Source organism: Scyliorhinus torazame, chromosome 14, assembly GCF_047496885.1.
Source record: "Scyliorhinus torazame isolate Kashiwa2021f chromosome 14, sScyTor2.1, whole genome shotgun sequence".
Lineage (NCBI taxonomy): Eukaryota > Metazoa > Chordata > Chondrichthyes > Carcharhiniformes > Scyliorhinidae > Scyliorhinus > Scyliorhinus torazame.
Genome location: NC_092720.1, coordinates 207,490,969 through 207,512,765, shown reverse-complemented (window position 1 = coordinate 207,512,765; position 21,797 = coordinate 207,490,969). Strand labels below are relative to the sequence as shown.

Here is a 21,797-nt window from a genome sequence, read left to right as displayed (position 1 = left end):
ATTTTTTGTAGATGTCCACTGGAAACGAATCGGGTCCCTGCGCCTTCCCGCCGACATGGAACTGATGCTCTCCAAGACCTCTCCCAGTTCTCGTGGTGCTGCCAGCCCCCTCCTATTCTCCCCAACGACCGCCATGTCCAGTCCATCGAGAAACTGTTTCATCCCCGAGTGCCCTTTTTTGGGTCGGCTAACAGTTTGCCTTTGCTATCCTTCACCTGGGCTATCTCCCTGCTGCCTGCTTTCTCAGCTGGTGAGACAGCAGGCGGCTAGCCTTGTCTCCGTGTTCGTAGAAGGTCCCCACCCCCCCACCCCCGTGTCTGGTGGAGTTGGTGCACTGCTTTCCTGATGGATAACAGATTAAAGTCCATTTGTAGCTTTTTTCTCTCCACCAGAAGCTCTACAGTCGGGGCCTCGGAGTTCCTTCTGTCTACCTCCAGAATGGAGTCGATCAGTTGTTGCCTCGCCACCCATTCTTCCCTGTCTCTACGTGCCTTTTAGATATACCCTCTCCTCTGATCACAGCCTTCAGCGTCTCCCCCCTACTGGTTGTTAGTACTATACTCGTCTATGGGCTGTGATGTTTTCTGGCAGAAGACCATGTCGGCCAGAAGGGCTGAGTCCAACCTCCATTGGCGGGGGGAGGGGGCGCATTGGGAGCAGCCCATCTCCAACCTCACATCAATGTCGTGTGGAGCGTGGTCGGAGGTGGCAATCGCGGAGTTTTCCGCTCCTACTAGATCTGGAAGCACCGGTTTCCCTACTACAAAGAAATCTAGACCGGTATAGACATTGTGTACTTGCGGGAAAAAAAAGAACTTCTCACCTGGGGGCATGAGCCTCCATGGGTCCACATGTATCCCCATCTGCTCCATAAATGTCCCTCGTTCTCTAGCCATGCCTGCCGTTTTTCCGGTTTTGGGATTTGACCTGTCCGTCAGTTGGTCCTATACAGAGTTAAAGTTCACTCCCCACCCCATGATCAGTCAGTGCGCATCTATGTCGGAAATTTCCGCCATGTTCTTTTTTTACAAACTCTGTGTCATCCCACTTGGGAGCGTTCACGTTAACAAGGGCCACTGGTGTCTGTCCAGGTCACCGCTGACCATGACGTACCGTCCCCCTAGGTCCGGAACCATCTTCGTCGCAGTAAACATTGTCCTCTTATTTAGCAGTATGGCTGCACCCCTAGCTCTTGTCCCGTAGCATGAATGGTAGGTCGTCCCATCCAGCCTTTCCTTACCTACAGTCGGTCCTACTCCCTCAGATGCGTCTCTTGGAGGAAGACTATGTTGGCTTTCATACTTTTTCAGGCGGGCAAAGACTGGATCTTTTCACTGGACCATTGAGTCCCCTGACATTCCAGGTAACTATTCTGGTGGGGCGTGTTGTGTTCCCCCTCTCCTGTGGGATAACCATACTTACCTCGTGGATGGGCACCTGTCCTTCAGGGTTTCCCTTTGTCCAGGGACCCAGCAACGTGGCCACCAACTGTATGTACGCCACTGGTGAGCCTCTGCAATCTGGGATTTCCCCTTTGTTCAGGAACCCGCGAAAGTGGCTGCTTGCAGTGTCATCTCGTTCCACGTTTCCATGAGCGACCTGTTGAAGCCACCCCCCCCCCCCCCCCCCCCCCCCCCCCCCCCCCCACACTGTCCTTCCCCCCTGCGGATTTGTTTCCCTCTCCTCCTGACCCCCCGTCTTGTTCTCTTCCCCCCCCACCCCCCGCCTCCCCGCTTCCTCCTCTTGGTGGTGCGCCACCCCCATTACCAGACGCTCTCTCCCTGATGGGAGATGCGGCAGGGTCCACCCCCTCGTTCATACCTCCTGCCGCTAGCTTTCCCGCTAGCTCCCCTTCCTACGCCCGCTATGCCGGTTTCCCCTCTGTCTCCTCCTCGCCCTCTCCTGTGCTCTGTTGCACGTGTCCCCTCCTTTCTACAAACTGGTTCACAACAATGCAGCGTAGTCCCACGCGAATTGCTCATTGGATTTCTCCGCTTCTTTTGTGTCCACCTCATTGCTGTCTCACTTGTTATTTGTCTAGCCAGTTTTTTTGGACGAACTCGCCCTCATCTGCAGGGGCGGTAAAATTATGTTCCCTGTTCTGGTCTGTTACCCACCGCCTGGCTGGGTACGACATCCTGAGTTTAATATTGTTCTTGTACAGGACCAACTTAGCCCTGTCAAATTCTGCCCGCCGCTTTCCCAGGTCTGCCCCAGTGTCCTGATAGACTCTGCTTTTGTGTCCGTCCCTGCTGCAAGCATTCGTTTGTCTGATCCGGCGAGGGATCCTTTCCCGGTCCTGAGGATAAGTCTTTCCCAGTGAAGAATGCCTTGAATCCATCCCCTGGTGATGGTGGTCGGGGAGCGGGGGGGGGGGGGGGGGGGCTTTTAGTGTTGTTGAGGGTGAGGGGATGTTTTAGTCCGGTTTAAATGGGCTAATTTCGGCTAAAGGTGCCTATTATCTTGCCTTATGGAGGAGAGCCACCTGATGTGTGAGTGCTCAGCACATCCCCATCACCAGAAATCTCTCAGCAATTTCTGAGGGAAGCAGGTAAATGCCGGGCAGGAGCTGGAAATGATGCATAAACAAGCCATGCCTTCCATTTTATGAACTGCGTATCATCAGATTATATTTGTTAACCTGTTGAAATGAGGTGAATGTTGTCTGCCCAGCCCAACCCCCAGCACCATGTTATTGAGAACCTTGCACACTCTCCATCAGTCTCTAAAACCTTTCTCTATTTCACTGGGTGCAGGATAAAAGTGTGTGGTTATCCTTGATTGACATGCTTCGGAAGAAAGACAGCCTCCCCATCGTGGCGTTCACCTTCTCGCGGAACCGCTGCGATGAGAATGCCAACATGCTCACGACCGTCGACCTCACCAGCACCGTGGAAAAGAGCGAGATCCACATTTTCTTCCAAAAGTGCATCTCCCGGTTAAAGGGCACGGACCGAGAGTTACCACAGGTAAATGACGATGCGAAGCGGAGTGGGACTGGGCCTTTACATCTGGGTACCACGAGATGAAACAGTACAGTACCTCCCTCGAATGCACAGCATTTGACTTTGAAAATGAGAATGTGCCTGGCAGCTTCTATAAGGTTTGCTCAAATCAGGAAGATGTCGATTTTTTTGGGGGGGGGCGGTTACGGACAGTGAGATGGGGTTTGGTGCGTTGATCGGGGGGGGGGGTTACAGACAGTGAGATGGGGTTTGGTGTGTTTATCGGGGGGGGGGGGTCACAGACACTGAGATGGGGTTTGGTGCGTTGATCGGGGGGGGGGGGGGGTTACAGACAGTGAGATGTGGTTTGGTGCGTTTATCGGGGGGCGGGGGGGGGGCGGGTTACAGACCGTGAGATGGGGTTTGGTGTGTTTATCGGGGGGGGGGGGTTACGGACAGTGAGATGGGGTTTGGTGTGTTTATCGGGGGGGGCGGTCACAGACACTGAGATGGGGTTTGGTGTGTTTATCGGGGGGTGTTACAGACAATGAGATGGGGTTTGGTGTGTTCATCGGGGAGGGGGGTTACAGACACTGAGATGGGGTTTGGTGTGTTTATCGGGGACGGGGGGGGGGTTACAGACAGTGAGACGGGGTTTGGTGTGTTTATCGGGGGGGTGGTTACAGACAGTGAGATGGGGTTTGGTGTGTTTATCGGGGGGGGGTTACAGACAGTGAGATGGAGTTTGGTGTGTTTATCGGGGGGGGGGGGGTTACAGACAGTGAGATGGGGTTTGGTGTGTTTATCGGGGGGGGGGGGTTACAGACAGTGAGATGGGGTTTGGTGTGTTTATCGGGGGGCGGGGGGGTTACAGACAGTGAGATGGGGTTTGGTGTGTTTATCGGGGGCGGGGGGGGGGGGGGGTTACAGACAGTGAGATGGGGTTTGGTGTGTTTATCGGGTGGGGGGGGGGTTACAGACAGTGAGATGGGGTTTGGTGTGTTTATCGGGGGGTGGGGGGGTTACAGACAGTGAGATGGGGTTTGGTGTGTTTATCGCGGGGGGGGTTACATACAGTGAGATGAGGTTTGGTATGTTTATCGGGGGGGGGGGGGGTTACAGACAGTGAGATGGGGTTTGGTGTGTTTATCGGGGGGCGGGGGGGTTACAGACAGTGAGATGGGGTTTGGTGTGTTTATCGGGGGGCGGGGGGGGTGACAGAGAGTGAGATGGGGTTTGGTGTGTTTATCGGGGGCGGGGGGGGTTACAGACAGTGAGATGGGGTTTGAGATGGGGTTTGGTGTGTTTATCGGGTGGGGGGGGTTACAGACAGTGAGCTGGGGTTTGGTGTGTTTATCGGGGGGGCGGTTACAGACAGTGAGATGGGGTTTGGTGTGTTTATCGGGGGGGGGGGGTTACAGACAGTGAGATGTGGTTTGGTGTGTTTATCGGGGGGGGGGGGTTACAGACAGTGAGATGGGGTTTGGCGCGTTTATCGGGGGGGGGGGGTTACAGACAGTGAGATGGGGTATGGTGTGTTTATCGGGGGGGGGGGGGGTTACAGACAGTGAGATGGGGTTTGGTGTGTTTATCGGGGGGGGGGGGGTTGCAGACAGTGAGATGGGGTTTGTGTGTTTATCGGGGGGGGGGTTACAGACAGTGAGATGTGGTTTGGTGTGTTTACCGGGGGGGGGGGGGGGTTACAGACAGTGAGATGTGGTTTGGTGTGTTTTTCGGGGGGGGGGGGGTTACAGACAGTGAGATGGGGTTTGGTGTGTTTATCGGGCGGGGGGGGGGGTCACAGACAGTGAGATGGGGTTTGGTGTGTTTATCGGGGGGGTTACAGACAGAGATGGGGTTTGGTGTGTTTATCGGGGGGAGGGGTTACAGACAGTGAGATGGGGTTTGGTGTGTTTATCGGGGGGGGGGGGGTTACAGACAGTGAGATGGGGTTTGGTGTGTTTATCGGGGGGTGGGGGGGTTACAGACAGTGAGATGGGGTTTGGTGTGTTTATCGCGGGGGGGGGGTTACATACAGTGAGATGTGGTTTGGTGTGTTTATCGGGGGGGGGGGGGGTTACAGACAGTGAGATGGGGTTTGGCGCGTTTATCGGGGGGGGGGGTTACAGACAGTTAGATAGGGTTTGGTGTGTTTATCGGGGGGGGGGTTACAGACAGTGAGATAGGGTTTGTGTGTTTATCGGGGGGGGGGGGGTTACAGACAGTGAGATGTGGTTTGGTGTGTTTACCAAGGGGGGGCGGTTACAGACAGTGAGATGTGGTTTGGTGTGTTTTTCGGGGGGGGGGGGTTACAGACAGTGAGATGGGGTTTGGTGTGTTTATCGGGGGGGGGGGGTCACAGACAGTGAGATGGGGTTTGGTGTGTTTATCGGGGGGAGGGGTATTACAGACAGTGAGATGGGGTTTGGTGTGTTTATCGGGCTGGGGGGGGGGTTACAGACAGTGAGATGGGGTTTGGTGTGTTTATCGGGGGGGGGGGGGGTTACAGACAGTGAGATGGGGTTTGGTGTGTTTATCGGGGGGGGGGGGGTTACAGACAGTGAGATGGGGTTTGGTGTGTTTATCGGGGGGCGGGGGGGTTACAGACAGTGAGATGGGGTTTGGTGTGTTTATCGGGGGCGGGGGGGGGGGGGGGGTGGGGGTTACAGACAGTGAGATGGGGTTTGGTGTGTTTATCGGGTGGGGGGGGGGTTACAGACAGTGAGATGGGGTTTGGTGTGTTTATCGGGGGGTGGGGGGGTTACAGACAGTGAGATGGGGTTTGGTGTGTTTATCGCGGGGGGGGTTACATACAGTGAGATGAGGTTTGGTATGTTTATCGGGGGGGGGGGGGGGTTACAGACAGTGAGATGGGGTTTGGTGTGTTTATCGGGGGGCGGGGGGGTTACAGACAGTGAGATGGGGTTTGGTGTGTTTATCGGGGGGCGGGGGGGGTGACAGAGAGTGAGATGGGGTTTGGTGTGTTTATCGGGGGCGGGGGGGGTTACAGACAGTGAGATGGGGTTTGAGATGGGGTTTGGTGTGTTTATCGGGTGGGGGGGGTTACAGACAGTGAGCTGGGGTTTGGTGTGTTTATCGGGGGGGCGGTTACAGACAGTGAGATGGGGTTTGGTGTGTTTATCGGGGGGGGGGGGTTACAGACAGTGAGATGTGGTTTGGTGTGTTTATCGGGGGGGGGGGTTACAGACAGTGAGATGGGGTTTGGTGTGTTTATCGGGGGGGGGGGTTGCAGACAGTGAGATGGGGTTTGTGTGTTTATCGGGGGGGGGGGTTACAGACAGTGAGATGTGGTTTGGTGTGTTTACCGGGGGGGGGGGGGGGGTTACAGACAGTGAGATGTGGTTTGGTGTGTTTTTCGGGGGGGGGGGGGGGTTACAGACAGTGAGATGGGGTTTGGTGTGTTTATCGGGGGGGGGGGGGGTCACAGACAGTGAGATGGGGTTTGGTGTGTTTATCGGGGGGGTTACAGACAGAGATGGGGTTTGGTGTGTTTATCGGGGGGAGGGGTTACAGACAGTGAGATGGGGTTTGGTGTGTTTATCGGGGGGGTGGGGGTTACAGACAGTGAGATGGGGTTTGGTGTGTTTATCGGGGGGTGGGGGGGTTACAGACAGTGAGATGGGGTTTGGTGTGTTTATCGCGGGGGGGGGGTTACATACAGTGAGATGTGGTTTGGTGTGTTTATCGGGGGGGGGGGGGGTTACAGACAGTGAGATGGGGTTTGGCGCGTTTATCGGGGGGGGGGGTTACAGACAGTGAGATGGGGTATGGTGTGTTTATCGGGGGGGGGGGGTTACAGACAGTTAGATAGGGTTTGGTGTGTTTATCGGGGGGGGGGTTACAGACAGTGAGATGGGGTTTGGTGTGTTTATCGCGGGGGGGGGGTTACATACAGTGAGATGTGGTTTGGTGTGTTTATCGGGGGGGGGGTTACAGACAGTGAGATGGGGTTTGGCGCGTTTATCGGGGGGGGGGTTACAGACAGTGAGATGGGGTATGGTGTGTTTATCGGGGGGGGGGGTTACAGACAGTGAGATAGGGTTTGGTTTGTTTATCGGGGGGGGTTACAGACAGTGAGATGGGGTTTGTGTGTTTATCGGGGGGGGGGTTACAGACAGTGAGATGTGGTTTGGTGTGTTTACCAAGGGGGGGCGGTTACAGACAGTGAGATGTGGTTTGGTGTGTTTTTCGGGGGGGGGGGGGGGGTCACAGACAGTGAGATGGGGTTTGGTGTGTTTATCGGGGGGAGGGGTATTACAGACAGTGAGATGGGGTTTGGTGTGTTTATCGGGCTGGGGGGGGGGTTACAGACAGTGAGATGGGGTTTGGTGTGTTTATCGGGGGGGGGGGTTACAGACAGTGAGATGGGGTTTGGTGTGTTTATCGGGGGGGGGTTACAGACAGTGAGATGGGGTTTGGTGTGTTTATCGGGGGGGGGGGGGTCACAGACAGTGAGATGGGGTTTGGTGTGTTTATCGGGGGGGGGTTACAGACAGTGAGATGGGGTTTGGTGTGTTTATCGGGGGGTGGGGGGTTACAGACAGTGAGATGGAGTTTGGTGAGTTTATCGGGGGTGGGGGGGGGTTACAGACAGTGAGATGGGGTTTGGTGTGTTTATCGGGGGGGTTACAGACAGAGATGGGGTTTGGTGTGTTTATCGGGGGGAGGGGTTACAGACAGTGAGATGGGGTTTGGTGTGTTTATCGGGGGGGGGGGTTACAGACAGTGAGATGGGGTTTGGTGTGTTTATCGGGGGGTGGGGGGGTTACAGACAGTGAGATGGGGTTTGGTGTGTTTATCGCGGGGGGGGGGTTACATACAGTGAGATGTGGTTTGGTGTGTTTATCGGGGGGGGGGTTACAGACAGTGAGATGGGGTTTGGCGCGTTTATCGGGGGGGGGGTTACAGACAGTGAGATGGGGTATGGTGTGTTTATCGGGGGGGGGGGTTACAGACAGTGAGATAGGGTTTGGTTTGTTTATCGGGGGGGGTTACAGACAGTGAGATGGGGTTTGTGTGTTTATCGGGGGGGGGGTTACAGACAGTGAGATGTGGTTTGGTGTGTTTACCAAGGGGGGGCGGTTACAGACAGTGAGATGTGGTTTGGTGTGTTTTTCGGGGGGGGGGGGGGGGTCACAGACAGTGAGATGGGGTTTGGTGTGTTTATCGGGGGGAGGGGTATTACAGACAGTGAGATGGGGTTTGGTGTGTTTATCGGGCTGGGGGGGGGGTTACAGACAGTGAGATGGGGTTTGGTGTGTTTATCGGGGGGGGGGGTTACAGACAGTGAGATGGGGTTTGGTGTGTTTATCGGGGGGGGGTTACAGACAGTGAGATGGGGTTTGGTGTGTTTATCGGGGGGGGGGGGGGTTACAGACAGTGAGATGGGGTATGGTGTGTTTATCGGTGGGGGGGGGGTTACAGACAGTGAGATGGGGTTTGGTGTGTTTATCGGGAGGGGGTCACAGACAGTGAGATGGGGTTTGTGTGTTTATCGGGGGGGGGGGTTACAGACAGTGAGATGGGGTTTGTGTGTTTATCGGGGGGGGGGGGTTACAGACAGTGAGATGTGGTTTGGTGTGTTTACCAAGGGGGGGCGGTTACAGACAGTGAGATGTGGTTTGGTGTGTTTTTCGGGGGGGGGGGGTTACAGACAGTGAGATGGGGTTTGGTGTGTTTATCGGGGGGGGGGGGTCACAGACAGTGAGATGGGGTTTGGTGTGTTTATCGGGGGGAGGGGTATTACAGACAGTGAGATGGGGTTTGGTGTGTTTATCGGGCTGGGGGGGGGGTTACAGACAGTGAGATGGGGTTTGGTGTGTTTATCGGGGGGGGGGGTTACAGACAGTGAGATGGGGTTTGGTGTGTTTATCGGGGGGGGGTTACAGACAGTGAGATGGGGTTTGCTGTGTTTATCGGGGGGGGGGGGGTTACAGACAGTGAGATGGGGTTTGGTGTGTTTATCGGGGGGGGGGGGGGTTGCAGACAGTGAGATGGGGTTTGTGTGTTTATCGGGGGGGGGGGGTTACAGACAGTGAGATGTGGTTTGGTGTGTTTACCGGGGGGGGGGGTTACAGACAGTGAGATGTGGTTTGGTGTGTTTTTCGGGGGGTGGGGGGTTACAGACAGTGAGATGGGGTTTGGTGTGTTTATCGGGGGGGGGGGGGGTCACAGACAGTGAGATGGGGTTTGGTGTGTTTATCGGGGGGGGGTTACAGACAGTGAGATGGGGTTTGGTGTGTTTATCGGGGGGTGGGGGGTTACAGACAGTGAGATGGAGTTTGGTGAGTTTATCGGGGGTGGGGGGGGGTTACAGACAGTGAGATGGGGTTTGGTGTGTTTATCGGGGGGGTTACAGACAGAGATGGGGTTTGGTGTGTTTATCGGGGGGAGGGGTTACAGACAGTGAGATGGGGTTTGGTGTGTTTATCGGGGGGGGGGGTTACAGACAGTGAGATGGGGTTTGGTGTGTTTATCGGGGGGTGGGGGGGTTACAGACAGTGAGATGGGGTTTGGTGTGTTTATCGCGGGGGGGGGGGTTACATACAGTGAGATGTGGTTTGGTGTGTTTATCGGGGGGGGTTACAGACAGTGAGATGGGGTTTGGCGCGTTTATCGGGGGGGGGGTTACAGACAGTGAGATGGGGTATGTTGTGTTTATCGGGGGGGGGGGTTACAGACAGTGAGATAGGGTTTGGTTTGTTTATCGGGGGGGGTTACAGACAGTGAGATGGGGTTTGTGTGTTTATCGGGGGGGGGGTTACAGACAGTGAGATGTGGTTTGGTGTGTTTACCAAGGGGGGGCGGTTACAGACAGTGAGATGTGGTTTGGTGTGTTTTTCGGGGGGGGGGGGGGGGTCACAGACAGTGAGATGGGGTTTGGTGTGTTTATCGGGGGGAGGGGTATTACAGACAGTGAGATGGGGTTTGGTGTGTTTATCGGGCTGGGGGGGGGGTTACAGACAGTGAGATGGGGTTTGGTGTGTTTATCGGGGGGGGGGGTTACAGACAGTGAGATGGGGTTTGGTGTGTTTATCGGGGGGGGGTTACAGACAGTGAGATGGGGTTTGGTGTGTTTATCGGGGGGGGGGGGGGTTACAGACAGTGAGATGGGGTATGGTGTGTTTATCGGTGGGGGGGGGGTTACAGACAGTGAGATGGGGTTTGGTGTGTTTATCGGGAGGGGGTCACAGACAGTGAGATGGGGTTTGGTGTGTTTATCGGGGGGGGGGGGGTTACAGACAGTGAGATGGGGTTTGGTGTGCTTATCGGGGGGTGGGGGGTTACAGACAGTGAGATGGGGTTTGGTGTGTTTATCGGAGGGGGGGGGGGGTTACAGACAATGAGATGGGGTTTGGTGTGTTTATCGGGGGGTGGTTACAGACAGTGAGATGGGGTTTGGTGTGTTTATCGGGGGGGGGGGGGGTTACAGACAGTGAGATGGGGTTTGGTGTGTTTATCGGGGAGGGGGGTCACAGACAATGAGATGGGGTTTGGTGTGTTTATCGGGGTGGGGTTTACAGACAGTGAGATGAGGTTTGGTGTGTTTATCGGGGGGGGGGTTACAGACAGTGAGATGGGGTTTGGTGTGTTTATCGGGTGGGGGGTTTACAGACAGTGAGATGGGGTTTGGTGTGCTTATCGGGGGGTGGGGGGTTACAGACAATGAGATGGGGTTTGGTGTGTTTATCGGGGGGGGGGTTTACAGACAGTGAGATGGGGTTTGGTGTGTTTATCGGGGGGGGGGGTCACAGACAGTGAGATGGGGTTTGGTGCGTTGATCGGGGGGGGGGGGGTTACAGACAGTGAGATGGGGTTTGATGTGTTTATCGGGGGGGTTACAGACAGTGAGATGGGGTTTGGTGTGTTTATCGGTGGGGGGTTACAGACCGTGAGATGGGGTTTGGTGTGTTTATCGGGGGGGGTTACAGACAGTGAGATGGGGTTTGGTGTGTTTATCGGAGGGTGGGGGGTTACAGACAGTGAGATGGGGTTTGCTGTGTTTATCGGGGGGGGTCACAGACAGTGAGATGGGGTTTGGTGTGTTTATCGGGGGGGGGGTTACAGACAGTGAGATGGGGTTTGGTGTGTTTATCGGGGGGGGGGGGTTACAGACAGTGAGATGGGGTTTGCTGTGTTTATCGGTGGCGGGGGGGTTACAGACAGTGAGATGGGGTTTGGTGTGTTTACCGCGAGGGGGGGGTTACAGACAGTGAGATGGGGTTTGCTGTGTTTACCGCGGGGGTGGGGGGTCACAGACAGTGAGATGGGGTTTGATGTGTTTATCGGGGGGGTTACAGACAGTGAGATGGGGTTTGGTGTGTTTACCGCTGGGGGGGGGAGGTTACAGACAGTGAGATGGGGTTTGCTGTGTTTACCGCGGGGGTGGGGGGTCACAGAAAGTGAGATGGGGTTTGCTGTGTTTACCGCGGGGGGGGGGGGTTACAGACAGTGAGATGGGGTTTGGTGTGTTTATCGGGGGGGGGGGGGTCACAGACAGTGAGATGGGGTTTGGTGTGTTTATCGGGGGGGTTACAGACAGTGAGATGGGGTTTGGTGTGTTTACCGCGGGGGGGGGGGGGTTACAGACAGTGAGATGGGGTTTGCTGTGTTTACCGCGGGGGTGGGGGGTCACAGAAAGTGAGAACGGGTTTGCTGTGTTTACCGCGGGGGGGGGGGGTTACAGACAGTGAGATGGGGTTTGGTGTGTTTATCGGGGGCGGGGGGGTCACAGACAGTGAGATGGGGTTTGGTGTGTTTATCGGGGGGGTTACAGACAGTGAGATGGGGTTTGGTGTGTTTACCGCGGGGGGGGGGTTACAGACAGTGAGATGGGGTTTGCTGTGTTTACCGCGGGGGTGGGGGGTCACAGAAAGTGAGATGGGGTTTGCTGTGTTTACCGCGGGGGGGGGGGGGGGGGTTACAGACAGTGAGATGGGGTTTGGTGTGTTTATCGGGGGGGGGGGGGTCACAGACAGTGAGATGGGGTTTGGTGTGTTTATCGGGGGCGGGGGTTACAGACAGTGAGATGGGGTTTGCTGTGTTTATCGGGGGGGGGGGGGGTGGGGGGTTACAGACAGTGAGATGGGGTTTGGTGTGTTTATCGGGGGCGGGGGTTACAGACAGTGAGATGGGGTTTGCTGTGTTTATCGGGGGGGGGGGGGTTACAGACAGTGAGATGGGGTTTGGTGTGTTTATCGGGGGGGGGGTACTAACAGAATATATTGGCACTGACGTGTATTGGGATTGAAGCGCCCCCGCGGATGGCTGTCCTGTTTATAAGGTGTTTCTGATTGAGTTGGATAGGTTCTTCAGATGGTTGGGCTGCTGAAACGGGGGATTGGTGTTCATCACAGTGGGATCCTTCCAATCCTGAAGGAGGTTGTCGAGATGCTTTTTACCAGGGGCCTCGTGAAGGTAAGATTTCACCATGTGTGGATAGTCGCTTTGCTCTACTTTCTGACCCCTGACATTCATTTGGTGGTAAGATTAGAATTGTTGTAACCTTCTTTTCCTTCCATGGCCATCGCTGGATAGCCCACACCTTAAGAGGGTGGTTGTGGGACAGAGCGATCTGCGATTAATGGTCGATAAATCCCCCTGTACCTCTGCAAGCTAATTAGTCCTCAAAGAGTGAAAATTAAGTACCAGCTTTCATTTCTGGAGGGTTGATTTCTAAAGCAGAGAGAGGAGGTTACATTTGTACACAGCCTTGTTTGGCCTGTACTTGGAGCATTGTGCTCAGTCCTGGCCTCCGCAATACAAAAAGGATATGGAAGCTCGTGGGAGATTGCTGAGACGATGTCCCCTCAGTCGTGAGCGTACGCCAATCGAAAGACTGGGACTCTTTCATCCACGAACTGGAGGTCTCGGAGGATGCAGAGTTTTCCAAATTTGATCGGGTGGAGACGGGGAGCATGCTCCCTCTTGTGGTCAAGACTGGAACAAGGGGGCCGAGGCATAAAGTAGTCAATGAAAAATCCAGTCCGGGGATTGAAGAGAAACGTCTTTCATTGAATCATAGAATAGAATAACAGAATCGCTACAGTGCAGAAGGAGGCCATTCAGCCCATCGGATCTGCAACGACTCTTGGAAACAGCGGTCTCACCCAGGCTCTCGCCCCCATCTGGTCCCTGTAACCCCATCTTTTGAATACTAAGTGGCAATTTAGCACGGCCAATCCACCTACACTGCACATCTTTGGACTGTGGGAGGAAACTGAGCACCCGGAGGAAACCCGCGCAGACACGGGGAGAAAGGGCAAACTCCACACAGTCACCCGATACCGGAATTGAACACAAGGCCCTGGAGCTGTGAGGCAACAGTGCTAACCACTGTGCTGCTCACTGGAGAGTGGTGGGAATGTGGTTGAAGCAGTGAAAATTGCCCTTTTGGTAAGGGGTGGCCCGAAGCGCACAAGTGGGTATAGGGAGAAGTGGGTAAGGACCACTAGGATGGGTGCTGCAGACACCATTTAGACTAGCTGGACCGAATGGGCTGTTTGAGCTGCATGTTCTGTACTGTTCAATATAAAGTTGGGGGGCACTCACTCCACCTTCCTGCTGGCCACTGACTAATGATTAAACTTGACTGAAACCCCCGTCCAGCCTTAGACCATAGGAACAGACTTAGGCCACTCGGCCCATCGAGTCTGCTTCCCCAATTCAATTTTTCTCATCCCCATTCTCCTACCTTCTCCCCATAACCCCTGATCCCCTTATTAATCAAGAACCTACCTATCTCTGTCTTAAAGACACTCAGTGATTTGGCCTCCACAGCTTCTGGGGCAAAAAGTTCCACAGATTCCCCAGCCTCTGGCTGAAGAAATTCCTCCTCCTCTTTGTTTTAAAGGATCGTCCCTTTAGTCTGAGATGGTGTCCTCTGGTTCTAGTTTTTCCTACGAGTGGAAACATCCTCCACGTCCACTCTATCCAGGCCTCGCAGTATCCTGTAAGTTTCAATAAGATTCCCTCCTCATCCTTCTAAACTCCAACGAGTACAGTCCCAGAGTCCTCAACCGTTCCTCATACGACAAGCTCTTCATTCCAGGGATCATTCTTGTGAACCTGTTCTGGACCCTTTCCAAGGTCAGCACATCCTTCCTTAGATACGGGGCCTGAAACTGCTCACAATGCTCCAAATGGGGTCTGACCAGAGCCTCAGAAGTACATCCCTGGTCTTATATTCTAGCTCTCTTGACGTGAATGCTAACATTGCATTTGCCTTCCTAACTGCCGACTGAGCCTGCACTTTAACCTAAAGAGAATCGTGAACAAGGACTCCCAAGCCTCTTTGTGCTTCTGATTTCCTAAGCATTTCCCCATTTTGAAAATGGTGTATAGAAATGAGACTATTTAGAAAATAGTCTACGCTTCCATTCCTCCATCCAAAATGCATAACCTCACACTTTTCCACATAGTATTCCACCTGCCACTTCAATTCCCACTCTCCTAGCCTGTCCAAGTCCTTCTGCAGCCCGCCTTCTGCAAACTTAGCAACAGTGCCTTCTTCCAGATCATTAATGTATATTATTCAATGGAGTACTGTATCCAACTGGGGTGCAAAGACTTTGGGGAAGCTGAGCTTGTTTTGTTTTGAGCAAAGACATTTTAGAGAATAGATCGAGGTGTTAAAAATCACCAAGGGTTTAGACAGAGTAAATGAGTGACTGAAGCTCGATCATCAAAGGGCACAGATTTAAGATGATTGTCCAATGAACCACAAGCAAGGAAAGGACTTTTAAACTCTTTTAAACAATGAGTTTTTAGGATTTGGACCGTGCTAACCGAGAGGGTGGTGGAAACCGGTTCCGAAGGAAATTGGATCAATACAGATGAAGAATTGCAATGATCTGGAAAGTGGGACTGACTGAATTGTTTTCAAAAGAGCTGGTATAGACTCGATTGGCTGAATGTCTTTCGTCGATGTTGCACTATTATGTATTATTTACAATGCGACTTCTGCTCAGACAGCAGTATGACCTTTTTGTTATTGATTCAAGGGATGTGGTCTTCGCTGGCTAGACCAGCATTTATTGCCCGTCCCTAATTGCCCTTGAGAACAGGGTAATGAGCTGCTTTCTTGAACCGCTGCAGTCCCTGAGGTGTAGGTACACCCACTATGCTGTTAGGGAGGGAGTTCCCGGATGCTGCGCCTGCGACGGTGAAGGAACGGCGATATATTTTCAAGTCAGGGTGGTGAGTTATAGTTATAGATTGTTATAGAACATAGTGCAGAAGGAGGCCATTCGACCCATCAAGTCTGCACCGACCCACTTAAGCCCTCACTTCCACCCTATCCCCGCAACCCAATAAACTCTCCTAACTTCTTTGGTCACTAAGGGCAATTTAGCATGGCCAATCCACCTAACCTGCACGTCTTTGGACTGTGGGAGGAAACCGGAGCACCCGGAGGAAACCCATGCAGACACGGGGAGAACGTGCAGACTCCGCACAGACAGTGACCCAGCGGGGAATCGAACCTGGGACCCTGGCGCTGTGAAGCCACAGTGCTATCCACTTGTGCTACCGTGCTGCCCGTAAAGTGACTTGGAGAGGCCATTGATGAAGCAGCTGAAGATGGTTGGGCCTAGGCCATCCTCTGAGGAACTCCTGCTGTCCTGGATCTGAGATGATTGACATCCAGCAACCATAACCACCTTCCTTTGTGCCAGGTATGATTCCAATAGCAGAGAGATTTCCCCCTGGTTCCCTTGGACTCCAGTTTTGATGGGGCTCCTTGATGCCATACTCAGTCAAAGGTGGCATTGTTGTCACTGGCTGAACCAAGCTGCTATGACGTTGTATGGATAGGTTACTAGCATTCAGCGTGCCTCAGTGTTAACCAGAGCTGTGTGTTTTTTCTCCTCTGGTACAGATTCTCTTTGCAACAGAGACGTTTGCGATGGGGGTGAACATGCCAGCCAGGACAGTGGTGTTCGACACGATCCGCAAACACGACGGGACAAACTTCCGAGATCTAACTCCAGGTGATGTGCACTTTAAACACCCGGGGCTGGATTCTCCAAAAATGGGGCTATGTCCCCAGGCCGTCGTAAAAACACTGGCGTTTTACTCTGGAGATTCTTTAAAAATATTAGCAGCTGTTCACCTACCTGCAGGAGGCTGGCAGGGTCCCGGAGTGCTTCTCGCAGAGTCCGCTGCGGATGCGGGCCACGCACTTCCGGTTCCGAGTCCGCGCATGTGCACGGCACGGCCGCAGACGATGGAGGACTCAGCCGGTGGACCTGGGCGAGGAAAGAAGATCTCAACAATCGGCTCCGCGCAACTACATATATATAACCCGATCATGCCCCCCCCCAACTCACCAGGACGGCCGTGGACTGAGTCTGCAGCCGCCACCGGGAACTTGGCCAGTTTTGCCCGGAGAATCGCTGTGGCGGCCTCTGTCAATGCGTGAGCGATTCTCCGAAGACCGGAGAAGCGCGGGAATGGCACCGGGCACGATTCCCGCACAAACATCGATTCTCCGTCCTCGCGCTTTTGGCGCGGGGCTGCAGAGAATCCTGCTGTCTGTTACACGCACACATACACACACACACTCGCCCACACACGGCAGTGCCAGTATGTCTGGTTGGCACCAGAAGTGCCACCCTGCCCAAAGGGCATGCAGCTGGGGGCCTCCGACCTCCTGGGAAACCGCTACGAGTGCCGTTCCATCTGATCCCCATTTGTGGAGGCCAGTACCGAACAGCGCTCTCCCGGGATCTCCGAGGAGAAAGAGATAAATCCAAACGCCTCGGGTTCCTCGGGAACAAGCATATCACAGTGAGACGAGCTTTCTCGCTGTAATAAGCAGATTTCCACTGGGCGGGATTTACATCGCAATGTCTCGCGAGATCGAGTTAGATTTCGCAAAGCGGTGCAAGCCAGGTAGCTGGCAGGAGCGGGGTCTCCTGGCTTCTGTCGGCCACGCTGCTCTGCTTCTCGGGTGCAGCGTGACGTACAATCACTCCCTATGTCGCCGTTCGTTCATTGTCGCTGGGTTAAGACTCTGAAACTCCCACCCTAACAGCACTGTGGATGTATCTACACCACATGGACGGCAAGGGTCCAAAAGACAGCTCACCATAACTTTCTCAAGTCCAATGAATTATTTTTAAAAACAACTGTATGGGTTTTCAGCTTCCCAACACCGATACACTATCCATTCCTATCCACGTGCTGCATAGAATCATTGAAACTTACAGCACAAAAGGAGGTTGTTTGGCCGATTTCATCTGTGCTAGCACTTGGAAAGAACTTGGCACCACATTCCCAGTTTGCTTTTGGTCCGTAACCCTGTAAGTACACAAAAGGAAGCCATTCTGCCCATCCTGTCCGTGCTTGCTCTGCGAGATAGACTCAGGTAGGCACACTCTATCACCTTTCCCTGTGGCACACTTTTGGTAATCCAATTCCCTATTGAATGTGCCTCCACCGCTCTCTTAGTGCATTCTAAATTCATACCCGATCTGGCTTAAATGTAGCTCGACAGAAACAGCAGTGTGCTTGACTTTTAACTCCCCTGAAATGACTTCCGGTTGCGGCTATGCGGAGCTAAGCCGCACGATTGGCAGCTCACGCTACCACGGACTTTCGGGCTCGCTCGAGGAGCCCCAACGGAACTTTTTTTTGACGCAGCCCGTGGGGAAGGGAAGAGAGAGGTCCCCCTCCAACTTCTATGAAACGGACCAGAGGTGCAACGGCCAAAGGAGCGGCACTGGAGCAACGGGAGAAGCGAGGGAAAGAAAACAAAATGGCGGCGGCCAGGGACAAAGGGGAGCTGCAGGAGTTCATCAAGCGCTGCTTCGAGGAGCAGCGCGAGGAGATGCGCAAGGAGATGTTGGCGCCTATGCTTTCGGCAATTAAAGGACTCGGGATCACCCAGAAGACCCACAAAGTTAAGATCCAGGAGGTACAGAAAAGAGTCAGTCAGAACGAGGATGGGCTCGTGGGCCTGGCGGTGAGAGTGGAGCAGAACGAGGCGCTACACGAGAGGTGGGCGGGAAGACTCGAAGACCTGGAGAACAGGTCGAGAAAGAATCTGCAGATCCTGGGTCTCCCTGAGGGAGTGGAGGGGGCCGATGCCGGGGCATATGCGAGCACGATGCTCGAGGCGATGATGGGCACGAAGGCCCCTTCGAGGCTGCTGGAGTTGGACGGGGCACATCGGGTGCTGGCGAGGAAGCCCCAGGCAAATGAGCCACCAAGGGCGATGGTGGTGAGGTTCCACCGGTTCACGGACAGAGAGTGGGTCCTGAGATGGGCCAAGAAGGAGCGGAGCAGTAAGTGGGACAATGCAGAGATCCGAATATACCCAGACTGGAGCACGGAGGTTGCAAAGCGGAGAGCGGGTTTCAACCGGGCCAAAGCGGCGTTGTACCGGAAAGAAGTGAAATTCGGAATGCTGCAGCCAGCGCAACTGTGGGTCACATACAAGGGCCAACACTATTACTTCGAAACGCCTGACGAGGCGTGGACCTTTGTACAAGCCGAAAAGTTGGACTCTAACTGAGGGTGGGGGGGGATGTTTTGGAGTTTGATGTGTGATGGTTGTTGTATATAGGGGGTTAATCACGCGCAGGAAATGTTACATGGGCTGGGGGAGAGAGACAAGGCCGCGACAGGAGCTGCGCCAGAGGGGGCGGAGGGTGCTTTGGAAAGCGCGGGGGGTTTTCCCTGCGTGCGGGAAGAAAGGCGGGAAGGGGAACAAAGGAATGCATATTGATTGGGAGACTCCCACGCGGGGAGGTCACTGGGACGGCCGGGGAAGCCAGGGTCAGCAGGCGTCAGCTGACTTACGGGAATGACATGGGGGGAGCAAAAAAGCTAGACAGGGGTCTAGCGGGGGAGAGGGGAGGGGGGGGGGGAAGGGGCGGAAAAAGGGTTGCTGCTGCACTGGCCGAAAGGGAATGGGACACAGAAGAGTTGTTCGGGACGGGGGTCCCCCGTCTGGGGGACTGGAGGGTGAGGGTGGCGTGGACACGGGACTGGCCCAGAAAAGGAGATGGCTAGTCGGCCGGGCGGGGGGGGGGGGGGGGGGGGGGGAGGAGAAAGAGCGAGAGCCCCTCCAATCCGGCTGATAACGTGGAATGTGAGGGACCTAAATGGGCCGGTGAAGAGGGCTCGAGTGTTCGCGCACTTAAAGGGACTGAAGGCAGACATGGTCATGCTCCAAGAGACACACCTGAAGGTGGCGGACCAGGTTAGGTTAAGAAGGGGATGGGTAGGACAGGTATTCCACTCGGGACTGGACGTGAAGAGTAGAGGGGGGGTGGCAATATTGGTGGGAAAGTGGGTGTCATTTGAGGCAAGACTATCGTAGTGGATAATGGAGGGAGATACGTGATGGTGAGTGGTAGGCTGCAAGGGACGTGGGTGGTGTTGGTAAATGTATACGCCCTGAACTGGGATGATGCAGGATTCATGAAGCGCATGTTGGGGCGCATTCGGACCTGGAGATAGGAGGCCTGATCATGGGAGGGGACTTCAATACAGTGTTGGATCCAGCACTGGACCGCTCCAAATCAAGGACTGGAAAGAGGCCGGCGGCGGCCAAGGTACTTATGGGGTTTATGGATCAGATGGGGGGAGTGGACCCATGGCGGTTTGCAAGGCCGCAGGCCAGGGAATTTTCTTTCTTCTCCCATGTACACAAAGCCTACTCCTGGATAGATTTCTTTGTTCTGGGTAGGGCGCTCATCCCGAGGGTGGAGGGGACTGAGTATTCGGCCATAGCCGTTTCGGACCATGCCCTGCACTGGGTGGAACTGGAGCTGGGAGAGGAGAGGGACCAACGCCCGTTGTGGCGGCTGGATGTGGGACTGCTTGCGGACGAGGTGGTGTGTGGGAAGGTGAGGGGGTGTATCGAAAGGTACTTGGAGGCCAACGACAACGGGGAGGTGCGGGTGGGGGTGGTATGGGAGGCGTTGAAGGCGGTGATCAGGGGAGAGCTAATCTCCATTAGGGCTCATAGGGAGAAGACAGAGGGTATGGAAAGGGAGAGGTTAGTGGGAGAGATTTTGAGAGTGGACAGGAGATACGCAGAGGCCCCGGAGGAAAGATTACTTGGGGAAAGACGACGGCTCCAGACGGAGTTTGACCTGTTGACCACAGGGAAGGCGGAGGCACAGTGGAGGAAAGCGCAGGGGGCGACCTACGAGTATGGGGAAAAGGCGAGTCGGATGCTGGCACACCAGCTCCGTAAGAGGATGGCAGCGAGGGAAGTAGGGGGAGTCAAAGATGGAAGGGGACCACGGTTCGGAGTGCGACGAAAATAAACAAGGTATTTAAGGCCTTTTATGAAGAGCTGTACAGATCCCAGCCCCCAGCGGGGGAAGAGGGGATGAGATGATTCCTAGATCAACTGAGATTCCCGAGGGTGGAGGAGCAAGAGGTGGCTGGTTTGGGGGCACCAATTGGGTTGGAGGAGCTGAGCAAGGGTTTGGGGAGTATGCAGGCGGGGAAGGCCCCGGGACCGGACGGATTCCCGGTGGAGTTCTACAGGAAGTACGTAGACCTGTTGGCCCTGCTACTGGTGAGGACCTTTAATGAGGCAAGAGAGGAGGGGACCCTGCCCCCGACAATGTCGGAAGCGACAATTTCTTTGATCCTAAAGCGGGACAAGGACCCACTGCAATGTGGATTGTACAGGCCGATCTCGCTCCTCAATGTGGATTCAAAGTTCCTGGCAAAAGTGCTGGCCACGAGGATCGAGGACTGTGTCCCGGGGGTAATCCACGAGGACCAGATGGGATTCGTAAAGGGCAGGCAATTAAACACTAACGTGCGGCGGCTCTTAAACGTGATGCTGATGCCATCGGAGGAGGGAGAGGCGGAGATAGTGGCAGCTATGGACGCGGAGAAGGCCTTTGACCGAGTAGAGTGGGAGTACCTCTGGGAGGTGCTGCGTAGGTTGGGGTTCGGGGGAGGGTTTATCAGTTGGGTTAAGCTCCTTTACAGAGCCCCGATGGCGAGTGTAGTGACGAACCGGCGGAGGTCGGAGTACTTTCGACTGTACCGAGGGACGAGGCAGGGGTGCCCCCTGTTCGCATTGGCGATTGAACCATTGGCCATGTCATTGAGGGACTCTAATAAATGGAGGGGGGTGGTCCGAGGGAGAGAAGAGCATCGGGTGTCGCTATATGCGGATGACCTGTTGCTGTACGTGGCGGATCCAATGGAGGGGATGGTGGAGGTCATGCAGACTCTTAAGGGAGTTTGGGGAGTTTTTGGACTATAAGCTCAATGTAGGGAAGAGTGAGCTCTTTGTATTACAGGCAGGGGACCAAGAAAGAGGGATAGGGGACCTACCGCTGAGGAGGGCGGAGGGGAGATTTTGGTATCTGGGGATCAAGATAGCCAGGAGTTGGGGGGCCCTACATAAACTGAATCTGACGAGGCTGGTGGAGCAAATGGAAGAGGATTTAAAAAGATGGGACATGTTACCGCTCTCGCTAGCGGGTAGAGTGCAGTCGGTCAAAATGGTGGTCCTTCCGAGGTTTCTGTTTGTGTTTCAGTGCCTTCCCATCGTGGTCACTAAGGCCTTTTTTAAGAGAGTAGGTAGGAGTATTATGGGGTTTGTGTGGGCGAATAAGACCCCGAGAGTAAGGAGAGGGTTCCTGGAACGCAGTAGGGACCGAGGAGGGTTGGCGCTGCCAAACCTGGGGAGCTACTACTGGGCAGCAAATGTGGCGATGATCCGCAAGTGGGTAATGGAGGGAGAGGGGGCGGCATGGAAGAGGATGGAGATGGCGTCCTGTAAAGGAACGAGCCTGGGGGCGTTGGTGACGGCACCGCTGCCGCTCTCGCCGACAAAATATACCACGG

At 54.8% G+C, this 21,797-nt stretch overlaps 1 protein-coding gene across 1 annotated transcript in view; it reads left to right on the top strand.

The window, feature by feature from the left end:
• The window catches only part of skic2 (SKI2 subunit of superkiller complex), a 94,919-nt gene that overhangs the window by 38,759 nt on the left and 34,363 nt on the right, over nucleotides 1-21,797 (top strand). Inside the window, exons 16-18 of the mRNA XM_072475533.1 lie at nucleotides 2,757-2,969; nucleotides 12,273-12,383; nucleotides 15,844-15,955. Of these exons, the coding sequence (XP_072331634.1) occupies nucleotides 2,757-2,969; nucleotides 12,273-12,383; nucleotides 15,844-15,955 (436 nt within the window). The remainder of the gene's footprint in view (nucleotides 1-2,756; nucleotides 2,970-12,272; nucleotides 12,384-15,843; nucleotides 15,956-21,797) is intronic.